This window comes from Fusarium solani (assembly GCF_023522795.1).
Source record: "Fusarium solani strain SB1 chromosome Unknown bctg00000005, whole genome shotgun sequence".
Classification (NCBI taxonomy): Eukaryota; Fungi; Ascomycota; class Sordariomycetes; order Hypocreales; family Nectriaceae; genus Fusarium; species Fusarium solani.
The window spans coordinates 799,406-814,675 of NW_027072153.1; the positions used below are offsets into that span (position 1 = coordinate 799,406).

At 53.1% G+C, this 15,270-nt stretch overlaps 5 protein-coding genes across 5 annotated transcripts; 3 read left to right on the plus strand and 2 right to left on the minus strand.

Annotated features, from left to right (window-relative positions):
- Positions 1-103: 103 nt before the first annotated feature.
- MRS44_008665 (uncharacterized protein) lies at positions 104-2,622 on the minus strand (the record flags this gene model as incomplete). The annotated part of the gene is made up of 12 exons (XM_046281200.2): positions 104-258; positions 313-427; positions 476-555; positions 605-648; positions 700-728; positions 787-804; positions 857-887; positions 936-1,057; positions 1,109-1,561; positions 1,625-1,885; positions 1,941-2,111; positions 2,164-2,622. The coding sequence occupies 12 exons, from the start codon at positions 2,620-2,622 to the stop codon at positions 104-106; spliced, it is 1,938 nt and encodes a 645-aa protein (XP_046132117.1).
- A 4,122-nt stretch (positions 2,623-6,744) lies between these two features.
- On the plus strand, positions 6,745-9,558 carry MRS44_008666 (uncharacterized protein; the record flags this gene model as incomplete). Its single annotated transcript, XM_046276302.2, has 10 exons — positions 6,745-6,795; positions 6,855-7,865; positions 7,917-8,048; positions 8,124-8,225; positions 8,277-8,386; positions 8,430-8,565; positions 8,613-8,905; positions 8,954-9,110; positions 9,167-9,420; positions 9,480-9,558. 10 exons carry the CDS (start codon positions 6,745-6,747, stop codon positions 9,556-9,558), a joined length of 2,325 nt encoding a protein of 774 aa, XP_046132118.1.
- Positions 9,559-9,885: 327 nt separating this feature from the next.
- MRS44_008667 (uncharacterized protein) lies at positions 9,886-11,009 on the minus strand (the record flags this gene model as incomplete). The annotated part of the gene is made up of 5 exons (XM_065621017.1): positions 9,886-9,915; positions 9,964-10,620; positions 10,676-10,729; positions 10,791-10,816; positions 10,931-11,009. 5 exons carry the CDS (start codon positions 11,007-11,009, stop codon positions 9,886-9,888), a joined length of 846 nt encoding a protein of 281 aa, XP_065477089.1.
- Positions 11,010-11,434: 425 nt separating this feature from the next.
- On the plus strand, positions 11,435-13,441 carry MRS44_008668 (mitochondrial 37S ribosomal protein uS10m; the record flags this gene model as incomplete). The annotated part of the gene is made up of 6 exons (XM_046276305.2): positions 11,435-11,671; positions 11,895-12,243; positions 12,332-12,482; positions 12,540-12,639; positions 12,698-12,738; positions 12,814-13,441. The coding sequence occupies 6 exons, from the start codon at positions 11,435-11,437 to the stop codon at positions 13,439-13,441; spliced, it is 1,506 nt and encodes a 501-aa protein (XP_046132121.2).
- A 497-nt stretch (positions 13,442-13,938) lies between these two features.
- MRS44_008669 (uncharacterized protein) lies at positions 13,939-15,246 on the plus strand (the record flags this gene model as incomplete). The annotated part of the gene is made up of 5 exons (XM_046269629.2): positions 13,939-14,211; positions 14,328-14,408; positions 14,457-14,572; positions 14,627-14,745; positions 14,792-15,246. 5 exons carry the CDS (start codon positions 13,939-13,941, stop codon positions 15,244-15,246), a joined length of 1,044 nt encoding a protein of 347 aa, XP_046132122.2.
- Positions 15,247-15,270: the final 24 nt, after the last annotated feature.

A 15,270-nucleotide genomic window follows, 5' to 3' on the forward strand; every position in this document is an offset into this window, starting at 1 on the left:
TAGTGCCAATGTGCCTCAACGACCACTCAAGGAGCAAAATGACTTTTGAAAAAATCAAAAATCAAAATGACTTCTGAAGAGGAAGAGTGATGTGATCCAAGCCTCAACGACGCATGTTGAGATCGCGGGCATAGTAAGGCCCGATGGTAGTCTCATGCATCTCCTCCAAGACGGCGAGACGAGTTCCGCGGTCGTACTGCGAGCGGCGGCGGCGCTGCTCGTCGCGGTAGTGCTGGCCAGCGTTGGGAGTGAAGAGTCCTGCGGCAAGCGGAGTCAGCAGATGAAACAAGACTGGGTTTGAAAAACACTTACCAACATGCTCAGCATTCTCGCAAGATCGCTTCATCTTCGAGTGGTTGTCGGGACCGGGGAACGGCTCCTCACGGCCAATCAACTGCTGGTCCTCGCAATGATCCGTGTAGAACAACTAGGCACATTAGGTAAGGGACAGAGAAGGGCTGAGGAATCAACTCACCTTGGGCCGATAATGCTCAGCTTCGAGCATCACAGACGAGTTACGGAATTTCTGAACCAGACAATCCTTCCCCTGGATGGCTAATTCATGTCAGTTGCTGCCGGCTCGTTCAGACAAGTGGAAACTTACTCGCGTACGAAACCTCAGCAACCTTGTCAGAACGGAAAAGGTTCCTATCGTGTCGTTAGATATGATGGAACCAGACTCACTATTCAGCTACTTACCAGCGCTTGTTGGCGCGATGCTCGACGAACTGCGTCACTAAGTCAGTTGTGCCTGCACGTAAGCTCCATCATCGATGTTTGACATACGGGGATAATGTACTCGGCCTAAGGTCATCAGCATGGAACTTGAAGAAGAGTGGAGTGCGTCGGAACTCACCTTTGCGAAATTGATGAACGCGTAGCCAACGCTAAAAAGAATCAGCACTGATCATGTCCATAAAACAGAAGTAACTTACTTGCAATCGTTGGCGAAGTCGATTCTTAAGTACATGAAGTCGTACTTTCCGAAGCTCGACTCATCAACAAAACGCTTGAGCATAGGCTGGTCCACCTTGTTGGGAATGTTGCGCAACATGATCTATTTGCAAATCAGTATCAAAGGCAGTCCGCAAGAGAGCGTAAAGCTTACAGTAGTGCGACAGTCGCGGCCCGAGATGACTTCCTGCAGGTCAACGTGGTTGGTGGTGTTAACATTACGACCTGAGCGGTGGGGACGAGGCTGTCGACGAGGATCCCATCGCGTGAGCATACCATTGTGGTATGCGTGGTTGTAGTTGAAATGATTTCCGTTGCGGTAACGGGAAGGCGAGTGGATGTTAGCACCATGGCGAGAAGTCATAGCAGGAGAGGGAGGAGCCTGGTAAACAGGACCGACAAGGTGCATGTTCTGCATCCCATACTGCATGCTGGCCGGAGCGGATGGGATGAGGTACGGAACATGAGCAGGGCGGTTTCCACCTCCAGCTCCCTGCTGGCGGTTGGCGACATGGACAAGAGCGAGTCCATGCATGGCGGGATCGTTTCCACCAGTGGCCTTGGCATTGCTGGGCCCGATAGGAGCGGTAACCTCCAGGTGGAGCCCCTGGGAAGCAGCGTTAGGTATCGCCCGCATGTTTTGAATCCTTGGGACGAAAGGAATACTTACGTGCGGAGTGACACCGTTGAAAACTCGAACGGCGTTGATGGCGTCCGCGACCTTGCAAAACTGGCCGATGGCTCGGAAAGATCCATCACCATACCCGAGCTGCTTGACGAGTCCAAACAGCTGGCCATGCGAGTTCAGGATAGCCTTGGCTACCTCGACAACCTGGATAGGGTCGGCGACAGCACCGAATGGGGGAGAAGCGAAAATGGCAACTTGACCCAGGTGAGTCAGTCGCTGATCGCCGGCATATTCGTAGCCGTTCTAAGAGACTATGTTAGCTTATTGTCAAATGAAAGCATTCGGTGAGAAGACTAACCTCGGTCATGTTTCCGTGAAGAAAACCGTTGATCCATCCGTGCTTCTGTCGTAGCACGGTAGAGGCCCAGCCAGCGTCGCGGAGGTCCTCAAAACTGATATACACCTTGCAATCAGTAGTGGACAGAGTTCGACCGCCATGAAGCTGGACTCCATCATCCTTTGCCTTTCCCTAGCGGTTTGTTAGATTCTTCGTTCACTCGTCGGCAGGAGATGGTACTTACGGTGACGAAGTTTCCGACTTCAGCCACCGTGACGGTGACACTATCACCAGAGACCTCGATCAGGCGAGAGATTCCCAGGTCAGTACTGAGAAAATCGGCGACTCCATCGTTCTGCTGAAAGGCGGGAGTGGGCTGAAAAGCCGAGGCCATGGGCGAAAGACCGGCGTTGTTAGACTGGCCGGAGACGGTAGAAGGGCCCGCGAAGGGATCCTCTACGACGTGAGGGTAGACACGGGTTCGGACAGTAGCGGCACCGGAAGAAGCGCTAGCGAAGCCGTTGGGGACGTCGACGGCACGACCCTTGCCCTTGGCAGCGTTGGAAGCTCCCTCGTCGGTGGAGTACATGGCGACGCGAGTGTCCTGAGACGAAGTCGGGGACACCTGGAACGAATCAACTGGACCATTGTCCGAAGGAGGCGAGATGGCCTTCTCGAAGGCGGGATCACGGCGATGAGCCATGTTGCCTTGGTTCGCGGTAGTACGAGATGTGAACAAAATTACCAAGTGCTAGATCAAAGAGCAGGTGTTGCTGTATGCGATGCTTCCGAAAGGAAGCCGAGAGAGAAAGAGATATACGATCAAGATCAAAGAAACAAAGATCCCGGGTTCACTCCCATGCGGGTATGGTGAACCAGGAAGATGTTGTTGATGTTTGATGTGTGGGTGAGGGAGGGTGAGGGTGGGTGGGAGAGGGAAGAAAATCTCGGAGGGGAATCAGGTTGGGGAGGTGATGGGAGAGAATGTTGTGGAAGGGGAGCGAGGGTTGTTGGGAATTTTTGCCCTGGCCGGAGAAAGAACTGCGGGAAGGGAAGGGGCGGCTCACGAGCGTGGATGCTTTGTCACGACCACGTTCGGACGGTCCGTTGCCAGGTTATCAGACGGAAGGAGCCACGCCCATTGGACAATAAGGACAAACCCGACCGAGTCCAGTGCCAGACAGACGTAAAGCATAGAGTTTACAGGGGTGATGTGTCTTGGCACGCAGTTATTTTGATATAGGGAGGGCGACTGCTGTCCTGGTCCGCTGGGACGAGGTCTACTGGCCTTGCACGCCCCCTGAGGTCACTGTAATTCCCTGAGATTCCATTGAAGTCTCCCGCCTAATTGATTTTGATTCATTCGATTTGCATTGTAATTTTGTGCGCTCGTTTCGCTTGGTGGCGAGGAGGTGATGCATCGTGGGTTGATATCAAGATGCAGCTGGGCCGTCAGGGTCACGGCTACGGATGCCGATTCATCCACGCCAGCCGCGCCCCAACCTGAGGCACGCTCTCCCAGATGTGCCCTCGCATCCAGTCACCTCATGCCCGTGATCCTAAAATCTTGGTGTTGATGATGATTGATATTTCGTAGAGTGTGTCACCTGGGCATCGACATTTACATATATTGCACTCGATGATTTTTGAAAACCATGTCACAGTAGAAGCATCTCTTCCTTCATGCATTAATTTCCCATTAATATTTAACGCATGTAAATCTACCAGACGTGTCGTGCTGTCTTGGTTCTTCCTAAATGTGCTGTGCTGGCGTGGCCGACGGGATGGAGGGCATTCAGGATACGTCGGCCCCTCCAAACCACTACCGTCACTGTTAGTCCCCTGAATTTTTGGCACCAAGCCGCGTCCCGTTCGCCAAAGATTCAGGCTCCATTCTTTATTACTTGAAGCATACAGTCAACGCCCTTGGTGTTCCAAACCATCCCCCTTTGTCCATGTTTGCTTCGTTTGATTTCCAGCGCGTCCCCCTTTAACAGTATTCTTCCTCGACCTGCATGAAGCTTTGAATAAGGTTCATGCACGCAAGCAAACATCTGTCTAGCTGTTTCAACGTCCCCAGTCTGCCCCACTGGATCTATGTGCCAGGGACGGATCACCATCCATGCATCCCCGGGTGGGGGTGAAGGTTGACAAGTGCCGGGCGGCGGGAAATGAGGTCGGATCCGATACCATCGTCGCCTCGTTCACATTTGTCTCTACCAGGTACTGCGCCAGCGAATCTGACACACAGACATACTGGTCAAACCTACTGTTGCAGTAGGACTGTTTGGGAGGTCCCAGCATGCCCAGCCCATCAGGTCCGTCATTAATGCCCCAGTACCCTTCTGCTGCTCTCTGCTGATCAGTCTCCTCAGTTACAAAGCCATTAGAGCGTTACTACGATACTCGCGGCGTCCCAGCCATCGATCGAAGACTCCCGACATTCTCCAAGACACCGTCAGACCCTCAGGGGCTAGCTCACCAGAAATATCAACGCCACTAGTTCATGTTCATTGCCTTTCCGGTACGCTTGATGAAACCCAGGCCGCGAGTTCGCTCCTGGAAAGAAAGAAGGTTGGTGCTGGGGGCCTCGTCCACCTGGAGAAACCTTTGTCAGGCACCAACCTACTCATTCATCTATCCAGACTATCCAAACTGCTAACTTCTATACCAGATTAGCATTTCAGACTCCATCGATCTCGTTCTATAGTCTTCCAAAGCTTCTTTGAGAACCGAACTGAACCGAACCTTCTGCCCTCCGTCGAACTATCGGCCCCCATTTCCGAACCAGACAGCTGACGAGCAGCGACCCCTCCCTGAATAGAATGACTGGACAGGATCCAGGGAACGCACAGAAGACTTTGAGACAAAAAGAAGTCAGTTGAGTCAAGCACACTGAAGATTGTCGAACTGACAGGTCCAGGGGAATAAGCTTAAGCCTCGAGAAAGGCCCTTCTCATAGAAGGCGTTCTGAGAAGCTAAAGCTCTCGAGTGGTCCATCTTTGGAATGCACCACACACGACGATCGTCCTCTCGGGAGGGTGGACTTTAAGAAAAAGCATTCTCGGGAGGTAACACGCTCAATAGAAACCACTCAATGGGTTCAGCTCTTGAGAGGGGGCATTCTTAGTGGGTAGAGTACCCTTCTCAACAGTTTCTCGGTGCTTTCAGGGATAGGTAAAGATCAGGGCTCCGACGGGCTGGGTATGTTAGATTCCATTCTTTTTGCAGACTTCAAAAGACGTGACCAAATGTGCTTCGGACCATTTCCAGCTTCCGATGACATTGCAGTCATCCTCCAGGGGTCGCTTACAGCAAGGTTTCATGTTGATGATAGGTTGTGTCGGAGTCTCCCATACTGGGGATCACTTGTATCAGAGACATATCCTGACTTCTTTCGCACTGACACGCCTTGCAGACTACGGTGCTCTCTCTCATGAGAAAACAAACCTCCCACGAAAACGACCCTTCCACGGCCGCCCCATACCTCCGCTCCATGTCTCCATGCAAGCCTACAAGCCTACACTCAAGGTTAGGTACCCAGTGAAACCGTCAACTCGATGATGCATTTCTGTTGTGTGGCAGAGAACAAGCATGTCGTCGGAAGCAACCCAGGGACGATATATGATCTACAGTGCCGGATCTTCGCTGTGCCAGGCATCGATTCCAGCCCCTGATTGCCCACGACCAGTTTGTCTTCTGTCCCTCCCCAAGAGTGACCGACTCTCGCACTTCCGATTTTTCATATCTCTGTATCCATTCAGCCTCCCAAATCCTACCGAATACTTTGGTTTAGTACATAGAATGTACAAAGCGGCATCTCTTGGACGTGACCTGGAAGGATAGAAATAGATTGTTCAGCGTATTCCTCTTTAATCAGAACAATGCCTTTTTTTTTTTCTACATTACCGTATACTCCGAACCCTTTTAAAGTTTGAATCTGGCCCAAGATGGTGCTCCCATGATACTCCAGATCCTGCGCGTGCGTATGCTGTAGTCCGTCCTAAGTGATGCTCCTGGCAGCTAGCATCATGGTCATTGCATGCAAGGGAAAGTCGCCTTCCTCCTAAAAGTGGCAGGCATTTTCAGTGGTATTTTGTCTGAATTATCATTATTTTACTTTATTTTCTACAGTCAGGCATGGACGAGCTGCAGAAGTCCTCCCATACTTTGGCTTTGCCATGCTGTCGTGGATGATTGTGAGTGGATTTGCATACCCTACACCTTGACAAGTCCTCGCAGTTCCAGGCTTGGAGGCGTGTTTTCCACGTATTCTTGATCCCCCAAAAAGCGGAAATTGGTGCCCGATGGGACTGCACGTTTATTCTTTTATCTGGCTACCCTTCCTGACTTTGCATCGTGCTGGGTTCGTCGATTAGACTGGTCTTGGTGAATTACGAGACGCAGCCAACAAACTCCCAACCATAGTCGCACATCAAGTTTTTGACCTCATTATGAAAGACGTAGAGTATTCATAAAAGACATAGAAACCCAAAAGCCAGACAAACAATTTCTATCTTGCATTTTCTAGCCACAGATTGAGCCCGCCGTCGCTTTCATCCAGCGCGCAGGTAGACATGTCGTCGTGTGTGGAGTGTGGCTGGTGTCTTCAGCCCCGCGTGGCTCATGCGCTAGAGAGCTCGCTCGTCGCGCCAGTCCGTCTCATGCAGGCGCCAGCTTGAGTGGGGCACTGGAAGCCTCGCCTTATCGACAGGTACGTACCACTCGATAACGTCGAGGGGAGCTCCAGGCAGGTTGCGACACGCGACGTCTAACGACACCCAACCCCATCGCCAATAGCTTCGCGCATCACCAGGTAGCAGGCATGCCGCGACGTCCACCTGCCGTGGATGACTATGCATCTGCGGTGCCTCATGTACGGCTTCCCACGGCTAGCGCTCGTTTCTGGGCTGTACGCTAACCTCCTGTCTCCAGGTCATCCTCGCGTCTTCCGATGCCGAGTTCCTCGACCAGCTCATCCCCGTCCTTAAGGATGCTGCGCACTCGAACCGAACTCCTCTCCTAAACCAGTGCCTGGCCCGCTATCACCAGGATCGTGAAGCCGAGATCGAACGTATTGGCTTGACCCGCCATGAGGAGTTCCTTGACTCGATCAACCACCTCCAGAGCGTCCGCGAGGAAACCGTAGCTCTGACCCATGACATCCTAAACCTCAACGAGTCGATCGCCGATAGTACAAAGAAACTGGCAGCCCAGAAAGAAGCTCTCGTGAATACATCATCCGTTCGCCAGAACATCGCCGATGCCACCAATGCCTTGAACGACTCCCTGACCATCCTCCGTGCCGTCAACAATGCGCACGACCTCATCCGTCGCAAGAAATACTATCCTGCTCTAAAATCGCTCGAAGATCTACAAAATGAACACCTCGTACCCATCATCCAAAACCGCTACTCCACTCAGCATCGGCTGGCCGATGTCATCCAAAAATCCATCCCCGCCTCCCAGAAGGCCATCTCCGAGGCTGTAATGACGGATCTCAACACATGGCTGTTCCGTATCCGAGAGACATCCCAGTTCCTCGGCGAGGTGGCGTTCTATCACACCGAGATGAGGAGGTCACGGCAAAAGAAGAGGATAGAGGAGGACCCATTCCTGGCCAACTTCAAGCTGAACTCGGCCATTGAACTTGTCAGCGACGAGAACGAGGACTTTGACGTGTTGGACAATGAAGAGTTACAGGTTGACTTTACGCCTTTGTTCGAGGCCCTTCATATCCATGAGGCCCTTGGACAGCTCGAAAAGTTCCGCTCAGAATATGGTGCAACCCGACGGCAGCAAAAGGACCTGTTGCTTCCTAGCTCAATTGAGCTCCTGGCAGAGGATGAGTCGTCCTTGAGCAGCTTGCTAGAGGGAATATCAGGGTTCGCCATTATCGAAAAGGCAACAATGCGACGAGTGCCGCATCTACGATCTGCAGCTGACGTGAGTAACCAGCGTATTTGGTCGAGCTTTCACTAACACGGAACACTACAGGTCGAAGAGTTATGGGAGTCTATGTGCACTGCGGTCATCAACTTGACCTCGAAGTCCTTGAATGATGTTACTGATGCGGAGGCACTTATCAAGATCAAGACCATCATTGCCCTCTTTATCCAAACAATGGAGGTAAGATACCGTCAATCCTCTATTCCCGGCGAGGGTCTCATCCGTTGGTGATCTTGCGAGGCTAACATTACTCAGGGCTGGGGATATACAGTAGCCATGCTAGACAACTTCCTCCTCAAGCTGTTCGACAAGTACGCTGAGCTCTTGAAACGACGGTTCAGCGTGGACTTCCAGGAGGTTAGTCGGTTCGCCCATTCACTTACTACTATCTGCTCACAGGTTCTATAGATCGTATCTACCGATGACTATATGCCCATGGCCATCAACACACCCGAGGAGTACGAGAAAGTGGTCAATGTCAGCTGGTTCACTCAGGAAAAGCCAGCAGACCAGCTCACGTAGGTGTCCCCCTCGCTCATTCAGGGCTTGCTGACCAGCCAGATTTCCCTGTGTGCTCCCCTTCTCCCAGATGTACCCCCTGTGCTGCATAGATATCCGGAATTTCCTGAACCAGTTCTACTTCTTTTCCGACGATCACTTCCAACACCCCAATGTCATTGACGAGACCCTCAAAAAGGTGAGTTGGCTGATGCACTGAAGTGACATGATACTAACGCCTGTTAGTCCCTGGACGAACTTCTTACAGAAAAGGTCTGTAAGTCGTTGGTGGAGCGTCTAAGCTCCCAATACTTGGGTCAGATCGTGCAGATCCTCATCAACCTGGAGCACTTTGAGATTGCCTGTCAAGAGCTCGAGCAGCTGCTTATTCGGGCACGCTCGTCAACCTCGGCGGGCGGTCCGGTGAAGTTGAATGCCACCGAGTCCTTTAGGAATAACAAGAAGACTGCTGAGAAGCGAATCTTTGAGCTCGTCAACTCCAAGATTGACGATCTCGTGGACACTGCGGAATATGAATGGTACGTTCCCGAGATAAACATGAGTTACCCTTCTAACGAGCTCCATAGGACGGCAACGACGGTCGAACCGGAGCCCAGCAACTACATGCAGACGCTGACTCGGTACTTGTCTAACATCATGAACTCAACCCTACTCGGTCTCCCCAGAGAGATCAAGGAGCTCATTTACTTTGACGCGCTCAGTCACACAGCCAACAAGATTCTGGTATGCTGCCTCTGCCCCAATCCCTGAGATTCCCCTCAATGCTCACACTCTGTAAGGCCCTACCGCTCTCGCCCGATGTGAAGCACATCAACCCCAACGGTGTGGCAGCCCTCGCACAGGATGTAGAGTATCTCGTGCAGTTCGTCGACAGCCTCGAGAACGGACAGATGCTGCGGGAGAACCTGGATGAACTCCAGCAGACCATCAACCTCCTCCAGACAGACAACCAGGACGAGTTCTTTGACATTTCTACGCGCAACAAGAAGTACGGACGCGTGGACGCCCTGAACGGACCAATGCTGCTAGAAAAGTACGATTTCCCGCAACCCTTTGCGATCACAAGTTACCCAAGTTGCTGACACACTACAGATTGACACCCATCGCGGCCAGTCCCGTTAGAAGCGCGCCGCTGGCCAACTTTTCTTCACGATTCGGCATGAACAGGTAAACAAGCATGTAGTGCCACGAATATATAAATGCAAAACAATTCAGCCTCTGCCGTCCCACTACCGGGGCGACTGATGAAAGTCTTTGTTGTCCAATTGCAATGAGCGAGTGTTTCTTACTGTAATGTGCAGTCCACCAGGTCTACCTGGGAAGCTAATTGTGTTTGCATATAAAGCATAAATTCCGTTACGCCAGACATCCTTTCCATCGTGAACCCTGAGCCGGGCCGAGCGATTGCTCAAATTTGTACACCCAAGTATCATTGCCTCATTTCCTTTCCTCTAAGGATCAAGCGCTTGAGATAGGGACGCATAACATGTTTGAGTGTTTACTCAAACTCTTCCGAGGACATGGGAGCCTGCGCCTTGTCAGTGACTAACGGTCGACTCGAGACTGGAGATCATACCTGCTGGGGAGGCATGGCCGAGTAGGGATACATTCCCTCCATCTCGCCGTACATGCCTGGGGGCTGGGTCTGTCCGTAGGCGGCCTGAGGAGCTGGGACAGCCTGACCCGGGTACATGTTGGGCTGGTTACGGTAGTCCTGCTCAGTAAGACCGTGTCCGCCCATGTAGTCGGGAGCGCCCATGGGATGAGGCTGGTTAGGAGCCTGGGGCATGTTGGCGTGCTGGCCGGGCATCTGACCTTGGCCAGGAGCGGCGGGAACAGCCTGGGGCGCGGCAGCCGTCTGGGTGGTCCGCTTCGCGTGGGAGGAAGCCTCCTCGCGAGGCACAATGTCGATGAGGAAGTCGAACATGTCGGACTTTGCTAGGGCGGATGCGATGTCGGAGCGCTGCAGAGTGCGGCGCTTATTCTCCTCGGCGTGGATCCAGGCGCGCATGGTGAGCTCGGTGATGAAGATGTCGCAACCCTTGGCAAAGAGGATGGGAGCCTCGGCGGAGATCATCTTGACCTCGGGATCAGCCTTCATGACCTTCTTGATGCGCGCCAGCGGGAGCTGGTGGATCTTGTAGTCGTGGGTGTCATTCTCGAGGTGCGAGATGGTGTGCTGCCAGTAGGTGGTCAGGATGTCCTTGTACTGGCCGGTGAGACCCTGATGAGCCTGCAATCGTTGCGTGGTCAGCTTTGCGCGCGCGTGGAGACGGTATGCGACATACATTGGCCCAAGGTCCGGTGTAGAGCTCCGAGGGCGCGAAACCCTGGGATGCAAGCTATAGAACGACAAGCTGTCAGCGCATGGAATTGGAGCTATCGCGAGACGCGGCGAGGTACGCGCGCGATCGCGAATCGAAGGGGATCTAAGCTGGACGTACAGCAGCACATGCGCCTGCGCGTCACGACAAGGTCAGCCTTCCAAAGACGCGGTCAAGAGGGAGGGGCTGTTTATTCGACGGCGGCGCGCGTGGACTTACTATAGTGACCGCCCTGACTGGGGTCGTAGACAGGGCGTTGGCGATTCTGCTGAGCACCTTGGGGGTTCTGGGGATCCATTTTTATGAAGCTGTTTTGAACTGGTAAGTAAACGAGAAAAAAACACTTGGACACGGCCTGGGGGGGATTTGGTGTTGGTACCTAAACAAACAGCTGAGATGGTGGTTGGGGTTGGCGGAGGGCGATGAGCCATGACGATTGGGCGTCAGAAGGTTGGAGTGATGGGGCGCCAACAGAGGTAAGCGGGACTTGGAAGGGGGGACAAAATAGGGTGAGCACTTACACGGTTAGCTGATGCACTTGAGCCCATGCATTTCTGTCAACCTCACCAACTCCGAATGTGGCTGGTGCATCACCGCCCGTGCCACAATTCTCTTCTCCACCAACCTCCGTCCCCATATTTTTTTCTGCCGTCAACTATTTCTTGCGCCAGCCTTCTCTCCTCAACCTACTTCCTTTCTTTCCCTCTTGGTCGACAGCAGATCATGACAGACATCTTGGATGCTCAGGTCGATGAACTGCTGCGCAAGGCTGAGCAGCGCCTGAGAGATGGCCCTGCTGCGTCTGCCGACCTCGTCCCGGCTGCTGCTCGGGGGGTGAAGCCCGACACAGTCAAGGTCGTGCAGCAGCCTGCCAGCGAGAGCAGCAGCAGCAGCAAGAAGAACGACCTGTCTGTTCGAGCACCCCCTCAGCCGCAAACGGGACTGAAGTCCAAGGAAAAGGTAAGATTCCTACTTCTCTCTACCCCCTTCTACTCTTGCGCTTCATGATGAAAGTAAATCCCAAATTTTCTCTTGACATGGGACAGTATCCGTTTTGGATCAAAGGACCGTGACCACATGATATCTTATTTCATAGTTACTCTGACATTTACCTGGCGCAAACAATGGGCAATCACACGAGGACACATCTTCAGAACCTCCAAGCTAACAAGTTTCGCTATAGACCACCGCAGGAGCCAACTGGTTCGACCTCCCCAAGACGGACCTCACCCCCGAGTTCAAGCGGGACTGGCAGCTCCTCCGCATGCGAGGCATCCTGGACCCCAAGCACCAGAAGAAGACCCTCCGCGCGAGCGCCCCCGAGTATTCCCAGGTCGGCGAGATCATCGCGGGACCCACCGAGTTCTTCAGCGCCAGGTTGACGCGCAAGGAGAGGAAGGCCACCATGCTCGAGGAGGTTATGAGCACTTATGATAAGGACAAGTTCACTACAAAGTACGCTGGCATTCAGAAGCAAAAGACCAGCGGAAAGAAGGCATTTTACAAGAAGCTAGTGGCTCAGCGCCGTAAACGTAATTAAAAAAACTTCCAAGACCCAAAAACTTCAGTGTCACTCGTGTGTATCCAGCCCAGACGTGAGATGTTGTCTTTCGGCTTCAGCGACAAACCATCTTGCGCCCAATGTTCCCAATGCCACCCCTAAGCAAAACGTCGCTCTGTCAATCTTGGTAGAATCAGCTCGTCTTCAACGAGGCCAGACAAGTTTGAAGCAAACCTTGAACTTTTCTTCCCTAAACGCGCGCTTAAGCGCGTGTGTCGGTTGTGTGCTGGGGTGGTCCGTGCACAAAAGTTCACCCGACGTTTTCAGGTCCGTGACATCTCGAACCAAATCTCGAGCCTCACATCATCGACGCCTAGGGACCGGCAGGATGATGCGCCAAAGTCTTAGACCCTTGCGGGTCCTCTCGGTAAGCCTCCAAATATATTGTGAGAAGCCAATTGACACATGTACTAACACCCAAGCAGGCCGAAGTGCCATGGATCGCCCGCCGAACGAAGGCCTCGCTGTACGTCCGAGTCGAATCTGCCGTTCCTCGAACCGAAACCTCGCATTCTCCGAGTCCACGCTGACATACACATAGAGCACAACCTGGAGATCTTGTCCCCAACAAGGTTGAGAACCAGACCCCCGTGGAAGCACGATACCCTCGAGCCCTCGAGGCACTCCACCTCAAGCCTCTGAAGCGAGAGGCCGAGCACGGAATCCCCTCGTGCGACCTCCAGCTCCGCTCCTACAGCGTCCAACCCCTCGAGTTCTTCTCCGACTTTGCCCTCCGAGCGGCCTACTACCTCGGCCTCCCCGCCTACGGACCCGTCCCCCTCCCCCGCATCACGGAGCGCTGGACTGTCCCGCGAAGCAACTTCATCTTCAAGAAGTCGCAGGAGAACTTTGAGCGAAAGACCCTCCGAAGACTAATCCAGATCCGCGATGGGAACCCGGAGACGGTGCAGATCTGGCTCGCCTACTTGCGCAAGCACCAGTACTACGGCGTGGGCATGAAGGCCAACGTGTGGGAGTTTAGCGAGCTCGGTGTCGGCAAGACGATGGATGCTCTGCCTGAAGCGGACCAGGGACAGATCGAGGCTAAGTGGGCGCATCTCGGACAGACAAAGACGATTGGTACGGTGGAGAAGGTTGAGGAGCTGCTCAGCCAGAGGCGATTCCGGGAAGCGGCGGGCTTGAGGGTGCCGCCTACAACGGAGTCATAAAAGGAAAGAATGGTTGTGACACCCTCACTGCTCCGGGAAGAGTGGCCATCTTTACCGGAGGGGAGGGAGCAATGTTTGGATGTGATGTACAATAGGCCATAGAAGGCTTGAACCATGTAAAATCAACAATTGGCAAAGATAAAATGTAAACCAGCTTGACTGTGTAGATACAACGTTCAGAGGGTTTTCGTAAAGCCCTTGGATGGTTGCTCTCAGTGCCAGGCTCTGAGCAGGGCATGATAAGAAGGGTTTAACCGCAACCATAACAATCGCGAAAAGAGTTCAAAGAAACGACACGTGAATTACCCTGTTTCAACTACTCTGCTCATCAGTTCATGATAGAAAACTACCTTGGATGGTTTCGTGACTCGAATGTCGTAGTTGCTGTACACCCCGATAATTGCATACAAACTTGGACTGGATCTCAACCTCACCCCAGTCCCCCATCACCACGACCCCCAATCCCCTCCCCCTTCGCCAATTCTCCCCTAAAAACAATGCCAAAAGTGAACCCAAGGGTGATATTCTCAGGTATCCAGCCCACGGGCGTGCCGCACCTCGGCAACTACGTCGGCGCCCTCCGGCAGTGGGTGCGTCTCCAGCGCAGCGAGGATGCGAGCACGAGGCTCATCTACTCGGTCGTGGACCTGCACGCCATCACCATGCCTCAGCCGCCGGAGCAGCTGAGGACTAGGAAGAGGGAGGCGTTGGCTGCGTTGCTGGCTATTGGGATTGATCCGGAGAGGGCGACGCTGTTTTACCAGTCTTCGGTGAGTTGCGGAACTTGTGCTTCGTGTTAGAGGGCCATTGAGAGTTTAGACTCTTGACTATGCTGAATCTCAGCTTTTAAAACTGGTGTATGGTCTCTTATTGACTCAGTGTCTAGGTCCCGGCACACTCAGAGCTCATGTGGATTCTCAGCTGCACAGCCTCTGTGGGATATCTCTCTCGAATGACACAGTGGAAGGTATAAGATACCATCCTATATATCCAGCAAAGACTAACAAGTCCCAAGAGCAAGTTGAACCTCGACCAAAAGTCTTCTATCGAGGATCGACAAGCTGGATCCCGCCTCAAGCTCGGCCTCTTCTCATACCCAGTCCTCCAGGCTGCCGACATTCTCGTTCACAGGTACTCCAATTACTCCTATGTCATTGTCAACCTGACCACTAACACGTTCTCTAGAGCAACTCATGTACCTGTTGGCCATGATCAGCAGCAGCACCTCGAGTTTGCCCGTGAATGTGCCACAAACTTCAACCACGCCTACGGGAACCATCTCGTCGCTCCCCAAACCCTCATCCGTAAGTCCTTGGTCCTACTATCTACCCCAATGCTTACCCTCCATAGCCCCCGTCCACCGTGTAATGTCTCTGACAGACCCAACATCCAAAATGTCAAAGTCCCACAAGGCCGAGAAGTCACGTATCCTCATCACCGATGCGCCCAAGGACATCAAGGCCAAGATTGCTTCTGCAAAGACGGACTCGATCCCCGGCATTTCATATGATCCTGCTACCAGGCCAGGAATCTCCAACCTGTTGGATATTCTGTCCATCTTTGACGCCGAAGGGAGACAGGCGGCGCAGCTGGCTGAGGCGTACAGTGATCTCAGCCCCAAACAGCTCAAGGAGATGGTATCAGATGCCGTCGTCACCGGGTTGGACGGCATCCGCGACCGTTACCTAGAGCTGGTGGGCAAGGGAGACGAGTATCTCGACAGCATCGAGGCAGTGGGCGCCCGCAAAGCACGAGAGAGCGCCGAAGAGACGATGCAACTGGTCCGAGGAGCCATTGGATTTTGAGCGCCGCGACGACTTTTATTCTGT